General features: G+C 44.0%; 1 protein-coding gene across 10 annotated transcripts in view; it reads right to left on the bottom strand.

Moving 5' to 3' along the window:
* SAMD12 (sterile alpha motif domain containing 12) overlaps positions 1-18,501 on the bottom strand; it is a 316,862-nt gene that overhangs the window by 131,253 nt on the left and 167,108 nt on the right. For 9 of the 10 annotated variants that reach the window (XM_045181701.3, XM_053929275.2, XM_045181703.3 and 6 more), the window contains one exon: positions 12,790-12,930. In XM_045181701.3, coding sequence (XP_045037636.2) covers positions 12,790-12,930 — 141 coding nt within the window. Of the gene's footprint in view, positions 1-10; positions 5,888-12,789; positions 12,931-18,501 lie in introns of those variants that run through there. The other variant, XM_045181702.3, reaches the window with a different exon arrangement.

Genomic DNA, 18,501 nt, shown 5'->3' with positions numbered 1-18,501 from the left:
CTGTGGGGGGAGGAGTAATCGTTTGTGAGCTTTGTAAACCAACGTGAGAGACATTTTTCAGTTCATTCTGTGAGCAAATGTGATGAGCTCAATTCTCAAAGAAATTCAAGCCTGGAGAACTGGATAAATAAGTATAAATGAATTCATTTGACTGAGTGACATTTTCATTTAATTAAAGTAGAAAATCAGCTCTAAAACAAATGATTCTCCCTGACAAAAAAAAGCAGAAACAGATCCTTAATTAATAAATTTCTACTAGTTCTTCTGAGGGCTGAGAGGAGTCGTTAGTGCAGGGGCCCGTTGGGGAGCGGGGGAGGCATGGGGAGACAAGGAGGAAGGAACGGGAGAGAGGAGGCACAAAAGGTAATGCATATTTAAACTTTTAGAAACCGAAAGAAAATTAGAGACCATTTATTTACGCCTTAGTACATGTCAAATCCTGCCAGACCAAAATTATTATAGTAAAACTCTTTGTGTAACAAAACAAATACCCAAGTCTCAGGAGAGAATCAATTTAAAACAAAACCAAAGAAAGCAAATTTAGGTCACTGAAATTTGCCCTGCTATTATGTCATTTCTTCCTCTTTTCCGTGGGATGGTCTGAATTTTAGGGACACAAATGACAAAGGAAAAGTCAAATTTCCTGACACTTAGAAGGAAGAATAAGTACTTGCATTTGCAGCCGACTGTATGCACGAACCATGATGATCAGCCAACACGATAGAAATGGGATGAACTGAAATGTATATATACTCCAGTGCTCCCCACATCTTTTCAGACTCTCTGTATACTGCCCTCATCAATGTTTAATAGCTTTTAGTGCTACACCTCCGATTCATTTCTCTGATACAACTTGGAAAGAGTAAGCCTTCAGATGTATAAATCAAAGCCACATCACCTCTTACACAGCAGACATTTGAAACCTTCGAGGTCACCGTGAATAATTTTCCTTGCACTCATTTATGCCAAATCAATTAAAATGGCAACTAGAAAAATGTCAAGCCATAGATCTAACAAGATTAAGATTATTCAGGATATTTGGGGGCATCGGGAAATGCTACACTGGCATCTCTGCTTCATTAAGATGTCAAGTTGGGAGATAAACAGGTTTGATTTCTTCCTGCCCTGGTACCTCAGGTATATGCAGGAGACAGTTCAGCAAAACTACACACCTCCCGTTCCTAGCAGCCCAAACTAGTGGACAATGGACCATGTGAAAACTCTGTGAGATAAGGAAGCTCTTCAGAGTCATCTTAATGTTTACTGTTTCTTAATCTATCACCACAGGTTGCCTGGTCTCCTGCTTTGGCTTCTCTCCGTCCCTTCTTGCAACCACCCTCATCCAGGCTGTCACGTCTCCAACACAGATTAACATGACAGCTCCTAACTAGACATCTGGCCTGTGTCACCCTTCTCTGGTGCATCTCCTTATCTTTCGTTGCACAAATCTGATCCGGAGAGTCTCCGGTTCAAAACCTTTAACTGGCTCCCCACTGTCTTAAGGAACTTTAAATTCCTTAAGGAGAGTAGGAAAACAAAGCCTTCACTTCACCACTGGGCACCTCCCTTACCCTTCCAGCCTCACTTCCGGCCTCCTCCCCTCCCTTATCACTCACCCTTGACCCTCTAATCATACTGGCTACCACCTTCCTCATATTCCTGGAATGCACCAAGTCTCCTTTTCAGTCTTGGCTTCAGACCACTGTTTCCTTCACCTGGGACATCTTTCCCACCTGTCCTAATTACTGCCTCTTCCACTTTTAGATCTTAGCTTCCTGAGGGAAATTTTCCTGATCCCTCAGTCTCAGGCAAGTCCCTCTGCTTACTCGCACTCCAAAGTATAATTAACATCCCCTTTCCCATCATTCACCATGTTATTCCTTATTTGATGAGGGTCTTCCCCATTAAAATGTAAAATCTGTGTATCTGAGAACCATTTCTAACTTGCTCAATGAATTTCACCAACACCAGTAAGGGCCCGACACACAGCAGGAACAGTAAATATACCCTGTTTTATAAATACACTTTTATGGCATGGTATGCCTCTCCGAGGTTCTTACCGTCCTGCCAAGTTTATATTTGATTACTAAGGAGAAAATAAATGCCCCCTGCTAACTATAGTACCTGGCTCAATTCAGAGGTCACTTACTCTTGTAAACTTTGCTGATATATTCCTTGTGGATTGGATGTCATTCCTACACAATCCTAGAATTCTATATTGACCTTTGTCTTTCCTTATGTCTCTTTTCCTTGACTTCAAGGGCAAAGGCTGGCCTGTTCATCCCTGTACCCCTAACACGTAACATACAGTGCTGGGTACATGGTAGAATCTCAATAAATGTTTGTTTGTTTGTTTTGACAAATTACTGTGTAATTACTATTGTAAAGGAATAAACAAGGAAGGAGGAAACTAAGAATGGAGAGGTTATTTCTGAGAAGAACAGATTTTAATTCCCGGCCAGGGCACAAGCCTGGGCCATTCACAGTGTGGTGTGTGGTGCCTTCTGGAATTGATATGCAGAAACCTGGACACAGGGAGCACCTTAAACATCTACACCGAGTAGAGCTTCATTCCAGGCACTGGGGGTTGGTGATGCCCCAAAAAGGCCACAGAGAAAGCAGATAATATAAAATACTAGGGACAGAAATTCTAAAGCATGTAGATGACATAATTCTCTATTTCTTCTCAGAAAAGCCAAACCAGCTCAGCGTCTCCCTGAAAATGGGTTTGGTTTTCTCTCCTCTAGTCCACCTGTCATTGTCCTATTACAGTTGCTTTTCCAAAAACTCCACAGAAGGTTTGAACACCACAGAGCTCAGACTATAGACTGCAGCATTACCCTGAAGAAATCAATGAATGTCACTGTGGAAAACCCATATAAGTATCTGTCATTCAAGATCCTTCGAATCCACAAACCACAAGGTCAAGGTGAAATAACAATGCAATCCCATGGCCATCTTAAACCATCCAAACAAGAGGCATCAAATATATTGCTTATTTCACATGCAACATTTAAATGCAAAGGGATCAATGGTGAAGAAGGCTGAGATTGGTGATTTTTGCAAGGTAGACAGAAAAGCGTTTGGAATATTTGGGGGTTCCCTAAAGGTTACTCTCCACCATTAAACTATCCCATTAAACACGGAGTTGTACAGGAGTAATGACAAGAATAATTCCTGGTAGAACATGTCCAAATTAGAATACCGCGCCCTGCTCCTTGCACTTGCCGGTTGGAGGGGCTGCCAGCGGCACTCCACACGGGCAGGTGTTGCTCTGCCATGAAGAATACAACAGTCGAGAGACAAGCATCCATCGCAAGCCCCACTTCGAACAAAACACCGTCCTGAGGGAACTGGCCATGGTGGACTCCCAGGATGAAAATGAAACAGGAGTGGGTGCTAGCTCGGGTGCAGGTGTCACAATGCCAACTCCCATGGACCAACTGACATGGGGGCTTAACGCGGCCCCTGAGGAGTCCGTGTGTGCACCTCTAAACATGTAGCTTAGATGACAGAATGTTTCAGCGAAGGCACAGGTACTTTATGATAAAGTTAGAAATATCCCTGGTCATGAACTTTGTACAACAGGGTGTGAAGGTTTTGAAAAGCGTTGGGAGCAAGTTCAAAGGTGGCGGTTTGAGGAAATGCTATTTCGATGCAACTGGGAAGAAATATTTGAGGGGCAGATGTAATCAAATAAGATTGAATGAAGAAGTGGTAATGAAAGACCCCAATCACATATAAATAATCTGCACAAAACCCTATAAAATTACCTATCTAATACCCTCATCCACCATGAGCCCCCAGTTAAATGGGTTTCAGGAGAAACCCATTTTATGTCACTGAAAGTATCCCTCAGAAGAACATTTAAAAATTGAAAATATTAGGCAAAATGAGTCAAGGCAAGTGGGCAGCTTACATATTTCAGGGCTCTTGCCGAAGGTGTGGATTGTATTTGGGAGCCCTCGCCATCGTCTTGACCAGTTGGGCCAACACCACCACCACCACCACCAACAACAACAACAACAAATCACAGGGAAGGAAAGGGCCTGGGTCATGTTGCTCACGGAGAAAGATTATCCGAAGTCGCTTTGTAGCTCCTCTCCTGTTTACACTATGAACCCACACAAACTGATCCTGCATTCACTGCTGTGAGAAGATTAAGTTGAAAATGAACTAGAGTTAGTAAATAGAAAGAAAGGGCAACAATTACATTGAAATCAGGAAAAACAGAGGGACCACTCTCGGCTGGGTACGGTGCCAGGATGTAGGAATACAAAGAAAACACCAGAAGACAACTGAGTGGTCTATGGCCTCCAGGGAAGACGGACAGGCACCGTCCACCGCGCCTTTGTGCAGGCTGCTGCTTCTGCCTCATGCCAGCCTCTTCCTGTCCACCCAAACTTTTATCCTTCGACATCTAGTTCGTGTGGTGTACCTTTGGCCAGTCTTCCTTTATCCCCCCTACTCCAGTTCTGTGCTGTCACTACCCATCTGTGCATCTCTACAATACAATGGCGTGCACATCTTATCCTCACTGCTAGACTGGGTGCTCCTTTTTATCCCTGGTACCCACCACACAGCCTTGTGTCCACTGGATGGAAGAACAGAAAAGGACACTTTGTAACGAATACAACATTATTGGAATGAACAAAGTGCTTAGCAATGCAGAAGAGGGAACGATTGGTTCTGCCTGAGAGAGGAGCTAAGGGTTCTCGGAAGAGGTGCTATCTCATCAGGGCTAGGTCCTCCGTGAGTTCTATTATACCATATTCACAACGACTCTGTGAAATAGAGCCTATCCCCATTTTTACAACTGAGGAACCTTAATCTCTGATAAGTGACTTACCCAAAGTTAATACATCTATAAAATGCCCAGGATGGCTTTCTATGGGATGTTAAAGAGTTTAAATTTTATTCCGTAGGCAATTGGGAGATATCAAATGTTTTAAGGAGGAAAATAATGTGGTCAGAAATACATTTAAATTGTCTCTGGCAATAGAAGTAGGAAATTAATTAAAGGAGAATGAATGGGTCAGGGCAGAGACTAGAGATCAAATAATAATTAGCAGGTTACTCTAATGGCCTATGAAGGAGCTGAGGAGGAATGAACTAACAGTGTGGCAGGGGCGGTGTAGAAGAAGGAAAGACTGGAAACCCATTTTACAAGCAGAATTCAGAGGATTTGGCCACTGATTACCTATGATTGGTGAAGGGAAAAGAGTAATCACAGGTGACTCTGAGCTTCTATATTAGGTGGTGAAGTGAGTAATGGCGTTATTAACCTTGAGAAGAAATATGTGGGGAGAACAGCCTAGGGAGATGGTGAGAAGAACAATAGGGTTAATTTGGGATATTTTTGAGATGTCAGTGGAATACCTAGGGGAGTTTAAAATGAGGAGCTGAAGCTTCAGAGACATCTAAGATGTGTCTGAGAGTCACTACGAGGTAGGGGGTGGTTAAAGCAGTGGGAGTAGATGGGACTCCCCAGGGAGCCTGGAAAAGGAGAGGATCCGTGGACAGGGAACATCAACATTTGGGGAGTGGTAGGGGAAGGCAGCTTGCCACCAGCCACCGGAGGCATCAGAAAGAGAAGGGGGAGCCAAGAGAGTCATTATCATGTTCGTGAAAACAGGTGAGCACCGAGGAGGAAGAGCTCCATGTAACCCAGCAAGAAGGCAGAAGGGCCGAGTATAAAGTGAGCCGCAGATCTGTAACACCGGTAGTGCAACTAAATAAAAGACAAGAGGCAGCCTGGAAGTTCAAATGGTGCGCTTTGAGAGACACCAGAAAAACCCACCAGACACACTTCCATATGCATGGAAGGGAATCAGTCTGATTGTCCCAGGTTTTCTTCTGCAGAGGCTGGAAATATGAGATTTTCTTCCTTAGAGGAGAGACAAAGGATGTATTTCTCAATGACATGTGTGGAAAGCCATATCCTATTACCTATACAAAGATGCTAAGAAATTTTTAAATCAAATTAATGAGTAAACCATAAACATGTTTGACCTGAACTTATTTTGACATAATTTACCACAAACTCTCAGGAAAACAGGGGCTTTCTAAAATGGTGGTGCCTCCAGGAAATGTGAGGCGGGGCTTCTATAAAGATACAGTAATTTCCTGAAATCCTCCAGGACAACGTTAAAACATATTTTTATATGTATTAAAGCCACTCTCTGGTACTGTTAATATACTTTTCTCATGTTAAGAATACTGGCCTGGCAGTTTTTTATGAAGATAAACATATGTATGATATTACCCAGCAATCCCACTTCTAGGTGCTTACCCAATGAAGTAAAAACTGATTTTACATAAACACCTGTATGTGAATGCTTACAGCACCGTTGCATTTGCCCAAACTGGAGACAACCCGAGGGTCTCCCTGCTGGGGAACAGGTAAACAAATTATGGTACATCCATGCAGTGGAATAGTAAGCAATGAAAACGGATGACTGAGTGACGCACGCCACAGCACAGAAAACCCTCAGTGCATTGTGTAAGTGCAGGAAGCCAGACTCCATGGCTCCATTTATATGACATTCTGAAAAGGGAAAAGCTGAAGGGACAGAAGACATATCCATGGTCGCCAGAGGCTGGGTGCGGTGAGAAGGGTTGACAGCAAAGGGGAACCAGGGACAGTATTTTTTGAAGTATGGAAATTTTTTCTCTTGACTGTGGTGGTTACACAACTGTATGCTTTGTCCAACCTTGAAAAACTGAGCACGAAAAGTACAAAATTTTATCAGATGTAAATTACACTTAAAAATGGTGAGGGAAAGAACACTGGTCTGGGAACTGGGAGAACTGGGATCTAGTCTCAGTCTCGGTCGTGCCGCTAACTGGCTGGGTAAGCATGGACCATCCTCTAATCCTCTTTGGGTCTTGGTGCTCGAGTCTGTAAAATGAGATTGGAAAAGTTCCCAAAGAGTCTACTGCTATGTTTTATAAAGACTTCCTTCTTCAAGCGAGGTGGTGGGCCAGATGGCCTATTTTGATTCAGATGGACTGCTTCACTCGCTGAAGAGTCGTTGCGGGGGCGACAGGACTAAAATACCCAGTCTGTACACACGGTTCTGAAAAGTCTTCTTGGATTGGAAAGTCGTGTCTCTAATTTGTGTTGCTTCAAAAGATGGAGCTTTGGGAAAGTCCATCTGGTCATAAAATTCGCAATTAAAATTTGACACATATATTTGGACTATGTGGAAAAAGTCTTTTGGGAAACACTAATGTTTAATGAGCTATAACTGGCCTGAGTAAACAATCATGCTCCTCTTCTTTTTTTTTTTTTTTTTTCCATTGTGTAGGCACTAATTAAAGAGGCATTTGAAGATGGATGTTTTTACTACCTTCATCTGCCTTATCCTCCAGTGGGAACAGGGCTTTCTACTGCGTGCATTTACCTAACTCAAAGCTGCTGTCCTATTTTCACACTGCCCATGTGTCTGCAGACAGGGAAGACGCTGAGAAGGAGCCAGGACGGGCTCCATACTCTAAGTGCCCCTGGGGTTGAAGAAAGCACTCACAGCTCAAAAGGGAAGATATTAAGAAAAAACCCCAACAATCTTGATGACAATATCAAAAGTTTGTATTTTTAACCTTGTAAAGTAGGCTCCCAGAAATCATGCCCAGCAATGACGCTCGCACGTGACGTGCAGTTGGAACACTGCTTTGCCCAATTCATTTAGGGTCGTCCGGGGCTGCTTCCGCATGATATGCCCCACAAGGACTAAAATACTTACTGTCTTGCCTTTTGTATGAAAAACCTGCCGGCCCACTTTCATAGAGTATGTCATGAGCTGTGTGTGCTGTGTGGCCTCTACATAACGTCTCGTTTAACCATTGGCACCGCCAGGAAGTAGGGATTATTATTCTCATTTGACAGATCAGAGGTGCTGAAGTTTAATGGATAAAAATTTGCTGTGGAGCCAGACAGACCTGCACTATACGCTTTTACTAGTTGTCTGACTCTGGGAGTGTTGCTTGAATTCTCCATCCTCAGTTTCCCCACGTTAAATTAGGGCCAATAACCGTGCTGATTATAGTAGGCTAAGTGTCAGGAGTAGATGTGACAATTAGTGCGTGCTTTGTATATTGTAAACATTTAACACTCATTAGCTATATGAGAAAAGCTTCTGGCACCCCTGGGGTGTTCCCTTCCTAGAAATATGGTCCATTAATAAAATGCTAATGATGCCCATCATATGGCTGGTTATAGATTAATTGGAAAGATCCCAAAATAGTTTGCACCACCGCTCTGTGTTACATAAGGCACCTTGCCCTCTGTCTCCCATGAATCAAGCCAAAGGAAAGTATAATAATGACATTTTCAGCTCTGCACTGCATTTCCCAAGAGAGAGGTGAACGTGCCCTAACAAGGTGGAGTTTCCTACAAGAGCATGCAAGCAAGCCAGGCCCCCAGCCCCCGATCAACACCCCTGCGGCGCCATGGATGGGACACAGAAGACCAAATAGCTGCATGGAAGACGGAACCGCTTCAAAGGCACCAAAGGAAACAACGTGAAAGGAGGTCCAAGCATTGATTATGTTGCTGCAAATGTCAGGTAGTTACTGGGCCATTGTGAATAAAGGCAGGGAAATCAGAGGCCAGAATTTCAGCTAACAGACAGCCCAGGCTGGAGCTGATGAGCAGGTTCAGGAATTGCTGTCAGGATGCATTACTAGTGCTTATAAACAGATATATTTACTATGCATCCACCGCACACATTTCTTAAATGCCTTATAGTTCTTGTCTTTTGGTCAGCATCCAGAAGGAGGAGAGCAAGCAAAAGGAGGGCAAATACTTGGTTTTCCTTGTGTGACTTCAGGTAACACACTGGCTAGGACCAGCTCTCCCAGTCTGTTTCCGACCCCCTAGGTCCTATTACTGACCTGGGGCTCCTGGACAGCTGGGTGAAAACGACTGGTGGAGAATTCAAAGCTTAAGACAAGTTTTAAAAGAGTAATCAAAAGTTGGAAAAGTCGGCTTAATTATCTATTATTTTATTTCCTCTAGAAACATGGCAAAATGAGCATTCAGATGGGTGTATCTAATTTGGAGGTCTGATTACAAACTGATGCAACTGATTTGATGTTTGTGTGTTTAATTTCTACATCCAAATTAATGTTGTTTCCTTGAGAGAAAATATTTAGAGTCTAGTCATTTATTTCATTACGGAGGTGATTTCCAAGTTTGTGGCAGGCTCTTTCGAAAGCCTCTGGAGGTAGCAAGACCTCTTCCTTTGAGGATGGGGTCTCCTCTTTGCAAATGGCGGCCAGATATTTAGCTCTTGATCTTGTAAATAAAGTGGGTAATCAAACATGGTAAAATGTGGCAGGTCAAAAACAAAACTTGGAGAAAACAAACAATCCAATTAAAAAATAAGCAAAGGATCTGAATAGATGTTTTTCCAAAGAACATACCCAAATGGTCAATAAGCACATGAAAATGTGCTCAGCATCGTGAGCCATCAGGGAAATGCAAATCGAAATCACAGTGAGACACCACTTCACACATATCAGAATGGTTATAATCAAAAAGACAATAACAAATGTTGGCAAGGATGTGGAGAAATTGGAACCCTCGTGCATTGCTTATGGGAATGTGAAATGGTGCAGCTGCTTTGGAAAGCAGTCTGGCAGCTCCTCACATGGTTACATATGGAGTTATCATATGACTCAGCAATTCCACTCCTAGCAATATACCCGAGAGAAATGAAAACAGGTCCACACAAAACTTGAGCACAAATGGTGAAAATAGCAGTATTGATAATAGCCAAGATTCAGAAAGAATCCAAATGTCCGTCAACTAATTCATGGATAAATAAAATGCTACACGCAGGCAATGGGATATTATGTGGGAATAAAAAGAAGTGAAATGCTGGCACGGGCTTACAACATGGGTCAACTTGAAAAACATTAGCCTAAGTCAAAGTAGCCAATTGCAAATAACCACGTATGAAATTATTCCATTTATAGGAAATGTCCAGAATAGGCAAAGAGACAAAGTAGATTAGAGGTTTCCAAGGGCTGGTGGTTGGGGGGTGTTGGGAGGAAATGAGGAATGACTTTAAATGGGCAATTTTTTCTTTCTTTTTCTTAAAATTGAGGTAACATTGGTTTATAACATTGTATACGTTTCAGCTATACATTATAATTCAATATCTATATACACGACTGCGTGCTCACCACCCAAAGTCTATTTTCCATCCTTCAATTCTTATTATAGCAAACCTATACCCAAAATATTTTAAGGCAAACCCAGCTGTCTTTAGAATTTCTATTTTCAGTCAAAAAAGAAAAAACAACCTTGCCAACTTTTTGTTTTATGTTTTAAAAAGAAACCATCTTTTTGATAAGGCTATGGATTTTCTAAAGGCTGCCTGACATAAAATGAGTTTCAACATTAACATGTAAAGGACAAGCAGTAAGAAAGGCAATATGAGTGCAGACAAAATATCTAAGAGCTGGAGAATGCTACCTCTTCTAAAGGGAATAGAATGGAGGGATCCAAAATGCACAGCTTTTCAAGGCTAGGGGAAGTGGCAACAACTGAATTGAAAAGGCTGAACTTAGCATTACCCTCCCAGAACACAAACATATATTTAGCTTAATAGACTTGAGTACTATCTCAGGAAAAATCTTATATATTATGCATCTAGGGCAATGAAAGCTGTAGAAAATGATTTTGCAAAGCAAACAGGCTTCAGGCTGACAGTAGCAGAGAGAAAAAGAGTGTGAGGCACACGTGATAAATTCAGGTATCGTTTTTTATACATCACCACAGGAGGAAAACAGAAGAGGGGAGGAAACCTCAGATACTAAATAGAACCTGGCAGAGAGACGCCTATGATGGAAGCTTACAAAATGTGTATTTTCTGATTATCACTGTAATATGGGTTTGTACTAGCAAATCTGTAAAATACAGGAAATACAAAGAAAAAATTAAAGGCACCCACATTCCCACCACCTATAGAGAATATTAAAATATTGGTATATTAATTTATAGCCCATTTTATATTCACATATAAAAATATGATTTTTTACAAAATTGGGCTCATATTGTACATAAAATTTTATATATGGGTTTCCCCTACTTCCTACTACTTCTTAAATACTTTCTCATGGTATTATATATTCTTTGAAGATGGAATGTAAATGACTGCATTACACAGGATCTTTTGATTTTTTTTGTTTTATTTTAGAGAGAGGGGAAAGGAGGGAGAAGGAGAGGGACAGAAACATCAGTGAGAGAGAGAAACATCAATTGGTTGCTTTCTGTACATGCACTGACTAGGGATTGAACCTGCATCTCAGGCATGCGCCCTGACCAAGAATTGAACTGGTGACCTTTTCGTTCACAAGATGATGCCCAACCAGTTGAGCTGCACTGGCCAGGGCTAGACCTTATGAATTTAAGCAGAACCACTTGATTCCCTCCATACTGCTGGACCTCTAGGTTATTTCAAATTTTTCAGTTTTATAAATACAACTGTGTTGGACTTTCTTGTGGGAAGTCTTCGAATCTCTATTTACTTCTTCAAAGAAAATTAAATGTATATCAATATGTCAAATGCAAATTTAAATTACTCAACGTACCAGTACCTATAAATTTACCAGTGGGGGTCTCTGGAGACCAGTACCAATAAGGCATAACAAATAAACAATACTATTTTCCTATCACTTGAAGTTTGCATTTACCGTCTGGAGCAGGCATCTTTCAGGTAGTACATTACTTCCTCTAGGCAAGTCGACTATTACTGGGTTAATCTAAATGCAGTAACGTGAAACTTGGCTGACCCAGATTTCTCCAATATCAGTATGCATGCAATTACAATATTCTATGGATTGAAAATACCCAAGGCTTGAAGATACATATTTTATTATCCTTTCATTTAAAGTGATATATAATGGGCATTAAAATAAAACAAAGGGCTATAGCCAACAGAGGTTGATAGCAATGAAATCTTACGTAGACCTACACATTCCATATAGTGCAACTTAAGGTTTTCTTCAAATTCCAGCTGTACACTCTCACTTCCAGGGATAGGACGCTTAAGTGCTCTCAACATACTGAAGTTATTAATGGTTCTTGTTTAGAATTATATGGCATCAACACTCCAGTTTTAAATTCCCTATAGCCTGTTTTTAAAAATGGTTCTATTTTCAAGATTCTAAATAGTTTCTCACAAACTCTAAAGTGTGCGTGTGCTTACATATATACATATAGACACATTCCTCTAAAATGCTTTTCTCCCATCGGTCAGTGGGAAGCAAAGTAAAACAAAACACGACTAAAATCGCACTTACATCACTGGTCACAGGAACCACGGGGTCACGCAAAGCCCAAGACCCTCTCAGCGCCCGCACTCAGACGGAGACGGCTTGGGCCGCAGTGCATAGGTGTGCAGACGGTACCCTGGACAACTCCAGGGGTCCTGACCTCTGTGACTGGTCCTCTCTGGGGTTGTGCAGTGCACAACTTACCCAGCTGTGTAAGTTGTAAGCTATGTGATGACCTTGAAATTGGCTAAGGCAACACTGTTTGCCCATCTGTTACTCATTTGTGCATCCTTTTGCCTAGTGAGCTATGAAAACGAGGTGCTTCAGGAAGAAAGTGGTCTTTGAATCTGTATCCTGTTTTAAATAAATAAAGTGCTGCAAACGAATGAACAACAACACAACAAAACAACGACAGAGCCCCCCCCCGGCTCCCCTGCGTCACAGCGGTTGGAGTGCCTCCCTCCGGTCTCCCCTTCCACCCACCCACTAGAAAGCAGCGGGTACCTTGTGTGAGTAACTGTAGGTTTCTGACTTCTTCTCGCACCTTCAGCTGGAGCACCTGTTGTAAGATGTGCTGCCGGAGGTTTTCCTGGGCAATCCCCATTCGTTCAAGCTTTTTGTCAGTAAGTCTCAGCAAGGCTCGCCCTGCGGGGTTTCGGGAAATAAAAGGAAAAGCAAATGAACAAGGGCTGGAGAAGGGTTTCCATCTTAGCCTTGGCTAATTCTGCCGTAGCAGAAGTTTCCATCTAAACACAGACTCTTTAGGACACAGGGCCCCCCATTATTCTACCTGACAGGAATGCATAATCTGGATGAAAAAAAACTGCACAGATTAAAAAAAAAGAGAAGCCTGATTTGTATCTAATATTGCCAATCCCCAACTGACCCACAGACTGAGTTAAATAAAACAGCAACATTTTAACCTGGGTATCTGGGTCATGGATTGCGGGTTTCCATAGAAACAATGCTCTTCCTTGGGTGATGGCTCTGAGGCTGGCCCCTATCACTGACAAGTGAGCTGAAGACCTGGATGCTCTAACTGCGGTTGGAGAGAAACTCCAATGCCATTTAACCCAGGTTACAATAACGTTTCTGGGAAATACGCATTTAAAGTTCCAGTTTCAACCTGCAGCAGGAACTTCCCTGCTGTACCCCAGGTGCTGGGTTGCACCTCCAGCTGGTGGGGGCTAAGCCTTCATCCCCATCACTGGCCTAAGGCAAGGGTTCCAGCGGTGGTGAGGGCGAGGAGGAGGGTGAGGGCCAGCATCTGCAGACTGCAAAACTAGGAGCCTTGGGGGTGAATGTCAGCAGCTTGCACACACCCGGGCCCTGGAGGGCCTGACGCGGCCTCCTTTCAGCCCCTTTCCTTCCCTGGAAGATCTGCATACTTCCCCTGTTACTGTGGTTTCCATCAGATTCCCTACTTTCCCCCTCCCTGTGCTTGCCTTGAAATAAGCATACTTCCATCATGAGAGCCGAGACAAGAAATACAGAGAATGATTGTTGTCAAATGCCCACAGCACCACCCTGTGCTCTCGCCCCCAAAGCCCCAGTCGTCACACTGCAGATCTTTTCTCGATTGATGAAGAATACACAGAGGCCAGTACATGTGACCAATGGCAAGTCTTCGGGTATAACAGCACATACACTTCAGAAGACAAATGGTCTACCTCTTCACACAAGGAACCCAACAGTCAGAAGGTGGGGTTAATCGGCACGCTGAGAATCTTATAGGCAAAGTCTGTCACTATTTTCCTTAGATGGTTTCTAGAGTGCCATCCAGGTCCTGACTTCTGGAAAACCTTTATAGCAATTAGATCATTTCCAGGAGCAAATGTCCCATCAATCTCCTATCCCACCCCTTCCTGTTGACCACAAAATAAAAGAGTGTCCCCAATAAGTGTGATGCTGCTTTTGATGCAGGTATCAGGAGAGTGATAAGTAGTCAATCAGTGGCACCCTTTTTTACAATTTGTATTGTTACTTATTGTTGTTTATCATAGAAACCCAATTGTTCATGCAACAAACATTTATTGAGCACTTACTAAGTCCTAAATTTACTCAGTGTGCTCTGCAGGCTGCTGCCTACACAGGAAGGAATCAAGGAGGGAAAAATCAATTCAATCTCAAGAAAGCAGCACCACCTAGATTTCCTGAGACCCTACACTGCCATTCAGGTGATCTAGGCTGCAGGGCCATTCATGGACTCCTAGACCCTGGGAGATGAAGGAAGCACCAAGTCCTTCCAATGGATTGCACTCCTGGCCTTTTACTTTTCCTTTTTTCAAGTGCTTATTGAGCACCACGAATGCCTGGCACTGTTCTGTGTGCTGGGATTACGGAGACCAGTGGTGTGTTCTCTCTCCAGAGAGTTTACCATTTAGTTTGAGAGACAGGCAATATACAAATATGCTGATACATAGGGGCAGACAGGGACCCCCATTGGCAAGACGGACTTTTTGGAGTTTGTGTGGTTAGAAAAGGCCTCTCAGAAGAGGTATCACTGGAACATCTCCAAGTGTCACACCAATTAGAGAAATGGCAGGAAGGCTAGTGTCACGAGGGCAGCAGCATAGGCAGGACGAGAAAAGGACGAGAAATGGGGTTTGAAAGACTGGCAGGGGGCAGATCAGACAGGGCCTCCTGGGCCTTGCTGAGGAGTTTTGGCTTCATTCTGAACGTGGAAAGGTTTGTGCGAGGGATGACTTCGGTGATGTGGACCCCATGTACTTGAAGGTTCTCCATGGTCACCATGTGGAGGATGGGTTAGGGGTTGGGAGGGAAGGGTAGGGGCAATGAGAAGAGTCAGCACACTGCTGGGGGCGTCAAAACAGGAAGTGATGGTGCTCTGGACACGGGTGGAGGTGAAGGAGTGCAAAGGAGTGGTGGCATCCTGGATATATTCTGAATGGCTTTGGGATCCCTAGAAGTGGGCTGTGAAGGAAAGCAGACATCAGAAGTCCCAACAGCGGGGGGCGTCCTCTCAGTGCAGGAAGTGCAGCCACCGCTCCTAGAGAGGAGGAGTTGGAGGAAATCTCATTAGTGTTACTGCTATTTTTTTTTTTTCTCTTAAGAGAAGTGGGGATCTGGAGAAGTAATAAAAAGGATAGAAAGCAACAAAGGAGGGCAGTGAGAATATTCTTTCTTCTCCATAGTGCTTTCATTCCTTCGACACACTCCTCACAACCCAGAGCTCTGAGTTGACTGGAGGGGCGAGGTGAGCATAGGCATACTGTAGTGGAATTTAGAGAAATAAGAGGACCCTCTTGTGATCCAAGCTCTGTACTGCTGTAACCCAGAAGGTGTCTTCAGTGCTAAAAATATTTCCCAGTCCCCTTGTAGAAGTTCCAGCCAGGGCCTATTCCATGAGGAAGTTCACCCAGCAGACACACAGATCTGGTGCTCTGCTGACAATCTTGGAAATTTAGAATTTTGCTGCAACTGAAGCTTGAGTGCATATATAAAAGCTTTATTGTCTGTGACCCATGACAATGCCAGCTCCATTAGAACAAGTATTTTTCCTGTCAGGTTCCCTATTGTCACAAGTTCCCTATTGTTGTCCATGTGCTGGTTACATAGTAATGCTCAAGAAATACCTATTGATTGAATATGTTTGGTGCTAAGATGAATGTCTTCGTTATTCACATACTGATGGTCTCAAGGTCCAGACATTTCTGTCTTTTCTGATGGAAGACACTTGATTGAAAACTGACTCTCAGATAGGACAACAGCCATGAGGAACTGAATGTAGCAGCGGGGGTGGGGGGGGGCGCGGGGAGTGCTGCTGCATTTCATCAGTGGCAACCACAGAAACACATACTAAGTGAAAGAAATAGAGAACTTGAGATGAAATGAGTACTTCACCTTCCTGCAGGCTTAAAGACAGACAAGTGTCTTGTTCTGTTTCTGAACAGGCACCAAGTGAGACTATCAGCCTTGCTGGATGGATGGGCAGCAAGAACGGGGGAGAGACCATCGACTCAGAGAGGAGTGGATTTGTCCCCTAGGGTTGCCATAACAAATCACAGCACATGGCGCTTACACCAACAGAAATTTACTCCACAGCGTCCTGGGAGCCAGAGCTCAACATCAGGTTCATTGGGCTGCAGTCAAGGTGTCAGCCTGGCCTCCACATTCCCTCTGGAGGCTGTCGGGAACAGTCCTTCCTGGAAACTCCCAGCTTTTCCTGGCTGCCACTCTCCTTTGTGACATCACTCTAATCTCGGCCTCTGTGCCATGTGTGCAATCTCACCCTGCCTCTCTCTTATAAAGACAGCAGGAACTTGGTTTAGGGCCCACGGAACTAATCCAGGGTCACCTCCTCATATGAGGACCCTTAACGTAATCACAACTACAAAGACCCCTTTTCCCTATAGGGTGACATTTACAGGTTCAGAGATTAGGACCTTGTATCTCCAGGTGGCCCTTATTCAGTCTACCACGAGCTGGAGGGAACCTCTGAGATTTCTGAGCAGGGCCCAGGACTCATGGTGTCCACATGGAGAGCTGTGGTTCAGGGAGAGTGACTTTCTAAAACCATGTAAGAAATGGGGGCAAGATTTAGGTTTCAACATGTATCTCCAACCTTCAGCCCCAAGTGGTCTTTGGTCTTTAGTTCAGGTACCCACCCCCCACCCCCATCTTTGCAGCTCAGACAATTGTCACAAAAGCCCTGTCACAGCTTTTAAAGATGAAAGATTACGTGTCATAAAGCACAGTTGGAAATTTCAGGGTTAGCTGGAGGATGTGCCTTCAGCCTGCCCCCCACTGGGAAGTCTTGGTACCACTGCAAGTGGTTGGGAGCCCACCTTTCCCAGAGAAGTGGCTGAATTACATGCAGGGCCTCTTTTCTGCTAGGAATAGAGGTCACTGTTCAGTTCCCCAAACAAATGGCCACTTGTTTACTGGGTCAGCTCCAAACCTGCTCTCAGGTAAAGGCCAGCATCCTACTTCAGGCCTGGCTGGGCCAGAGAAACAGAGTGACAGGTGTTGGGCATAAAAGCAGTGTCCTACTGCCTGAACCCGTGTTTCTCCATCTCACCATTATTCCAAAATTGGAATTTCTGGAACAAAGAAATAAGGAGAGAGACGCAATTGCAAAAGCATGAGCTCTGGAGCTAAGAGGCAGAGATGCATGCCCAGAAAAGCACCTCTGAGTCTTAATTTCCTCATCTCCACAGTGGGGATGAAAATGACACTATCTCACAGGGTGACTGTGAGGACCGAATGACATAACACACATGCCCTTAGCAAACTGGTGTCACTATGAGGATACAGTTTGGGTTGTACAGTTCTTTGGATGGCCTCCTTCTCTTCCTCCTCCTCGTCCTCATTATAACAATGAGTCCAAGAGCAAACATTTATTAAGCAGTCACTATGTGTTAAACACAGTCCCAAGAGCTTTACATGGATTACCTCATTTTCAACAATTCTCTGCAGATGCTACTATTAACTATAATTAATTAAGAGCTAGTACACACAGCTGAAGGCCATATGCACACGAAACTGCAGGTCTGGGATCACATACACACTAAGCCATGCCCTTAACCCCCTCCCTGAGGTGCTGACCAGGGACTCTTCAAACTGACCTAATGTGCTCCCCAAGCCCACTTCTGCCAATTGTCACATGGGGATCCGCACTGGGGCAGGGGAGACACCGATGGCCCAGACAGGTCACTGTTTCTGATGACTTAAAGGCCAGCAGTGCAAGCGCTGGCGTAACTTCCCGCTGCACAAGGCTGTGATGGAAGGGTCTGCACTCAGTGTGGTATGACGGGCGCCGCGGAATCCTCGAGAGCAGCTGCTGAACCGTCCACTCCTTCACTGTGCAGGCTGCCTACATCTACAGCATGGGCTGAGCAGGCCACAGCGCTCAGCAGTAGGAGAGATACTTTCCCTGGTAGAGGAACAAGCACACAGGTTCTTTGACAGCCCATAGGTGGGGCACCTAACTTAGCTGGGGCTCTTGGGCAAAAAACAAACAAAACAAACAAACAAACAAACAAACAAAACAGGAGTCAGGAGGGAGGGAGAAGTGCATTTGAGGCACAAGAAACAGCATAGGAAAAGGCAGAGCCAGGAAAACCAAAGGGTCCATTTAGGGAACTCCAAGATACTGGACAGTGCAGAGCGTGAACTGTGTGGCAGGAAGCATGCCGTGGGGTGTCTCACCTGCCACTTCACCATGCCCACCTGGTAGGCACCACACAGAAGACA

This window comes from Desmodus rotundus, chromosome 8 (assembly GCF_022682495.2).
Source record: "Desmodus rotundus isolate HL8 chromosome 8, HLdesRot8A.1, whole genome shotgun sequence".
Classification (NCBI taxonomy): domain Eukaryota; kingdom Metazoa; phylum Chordata; class Mammalia; order Chiroptera; family Phyllostomidae; genus Desmodus; species Desmodus rotundus.
The sequence above is the reverse complement of the archived record's forward strand: the minus strand, read 5'-3'. Positions and strand labels throughout refer to the sequence as shown.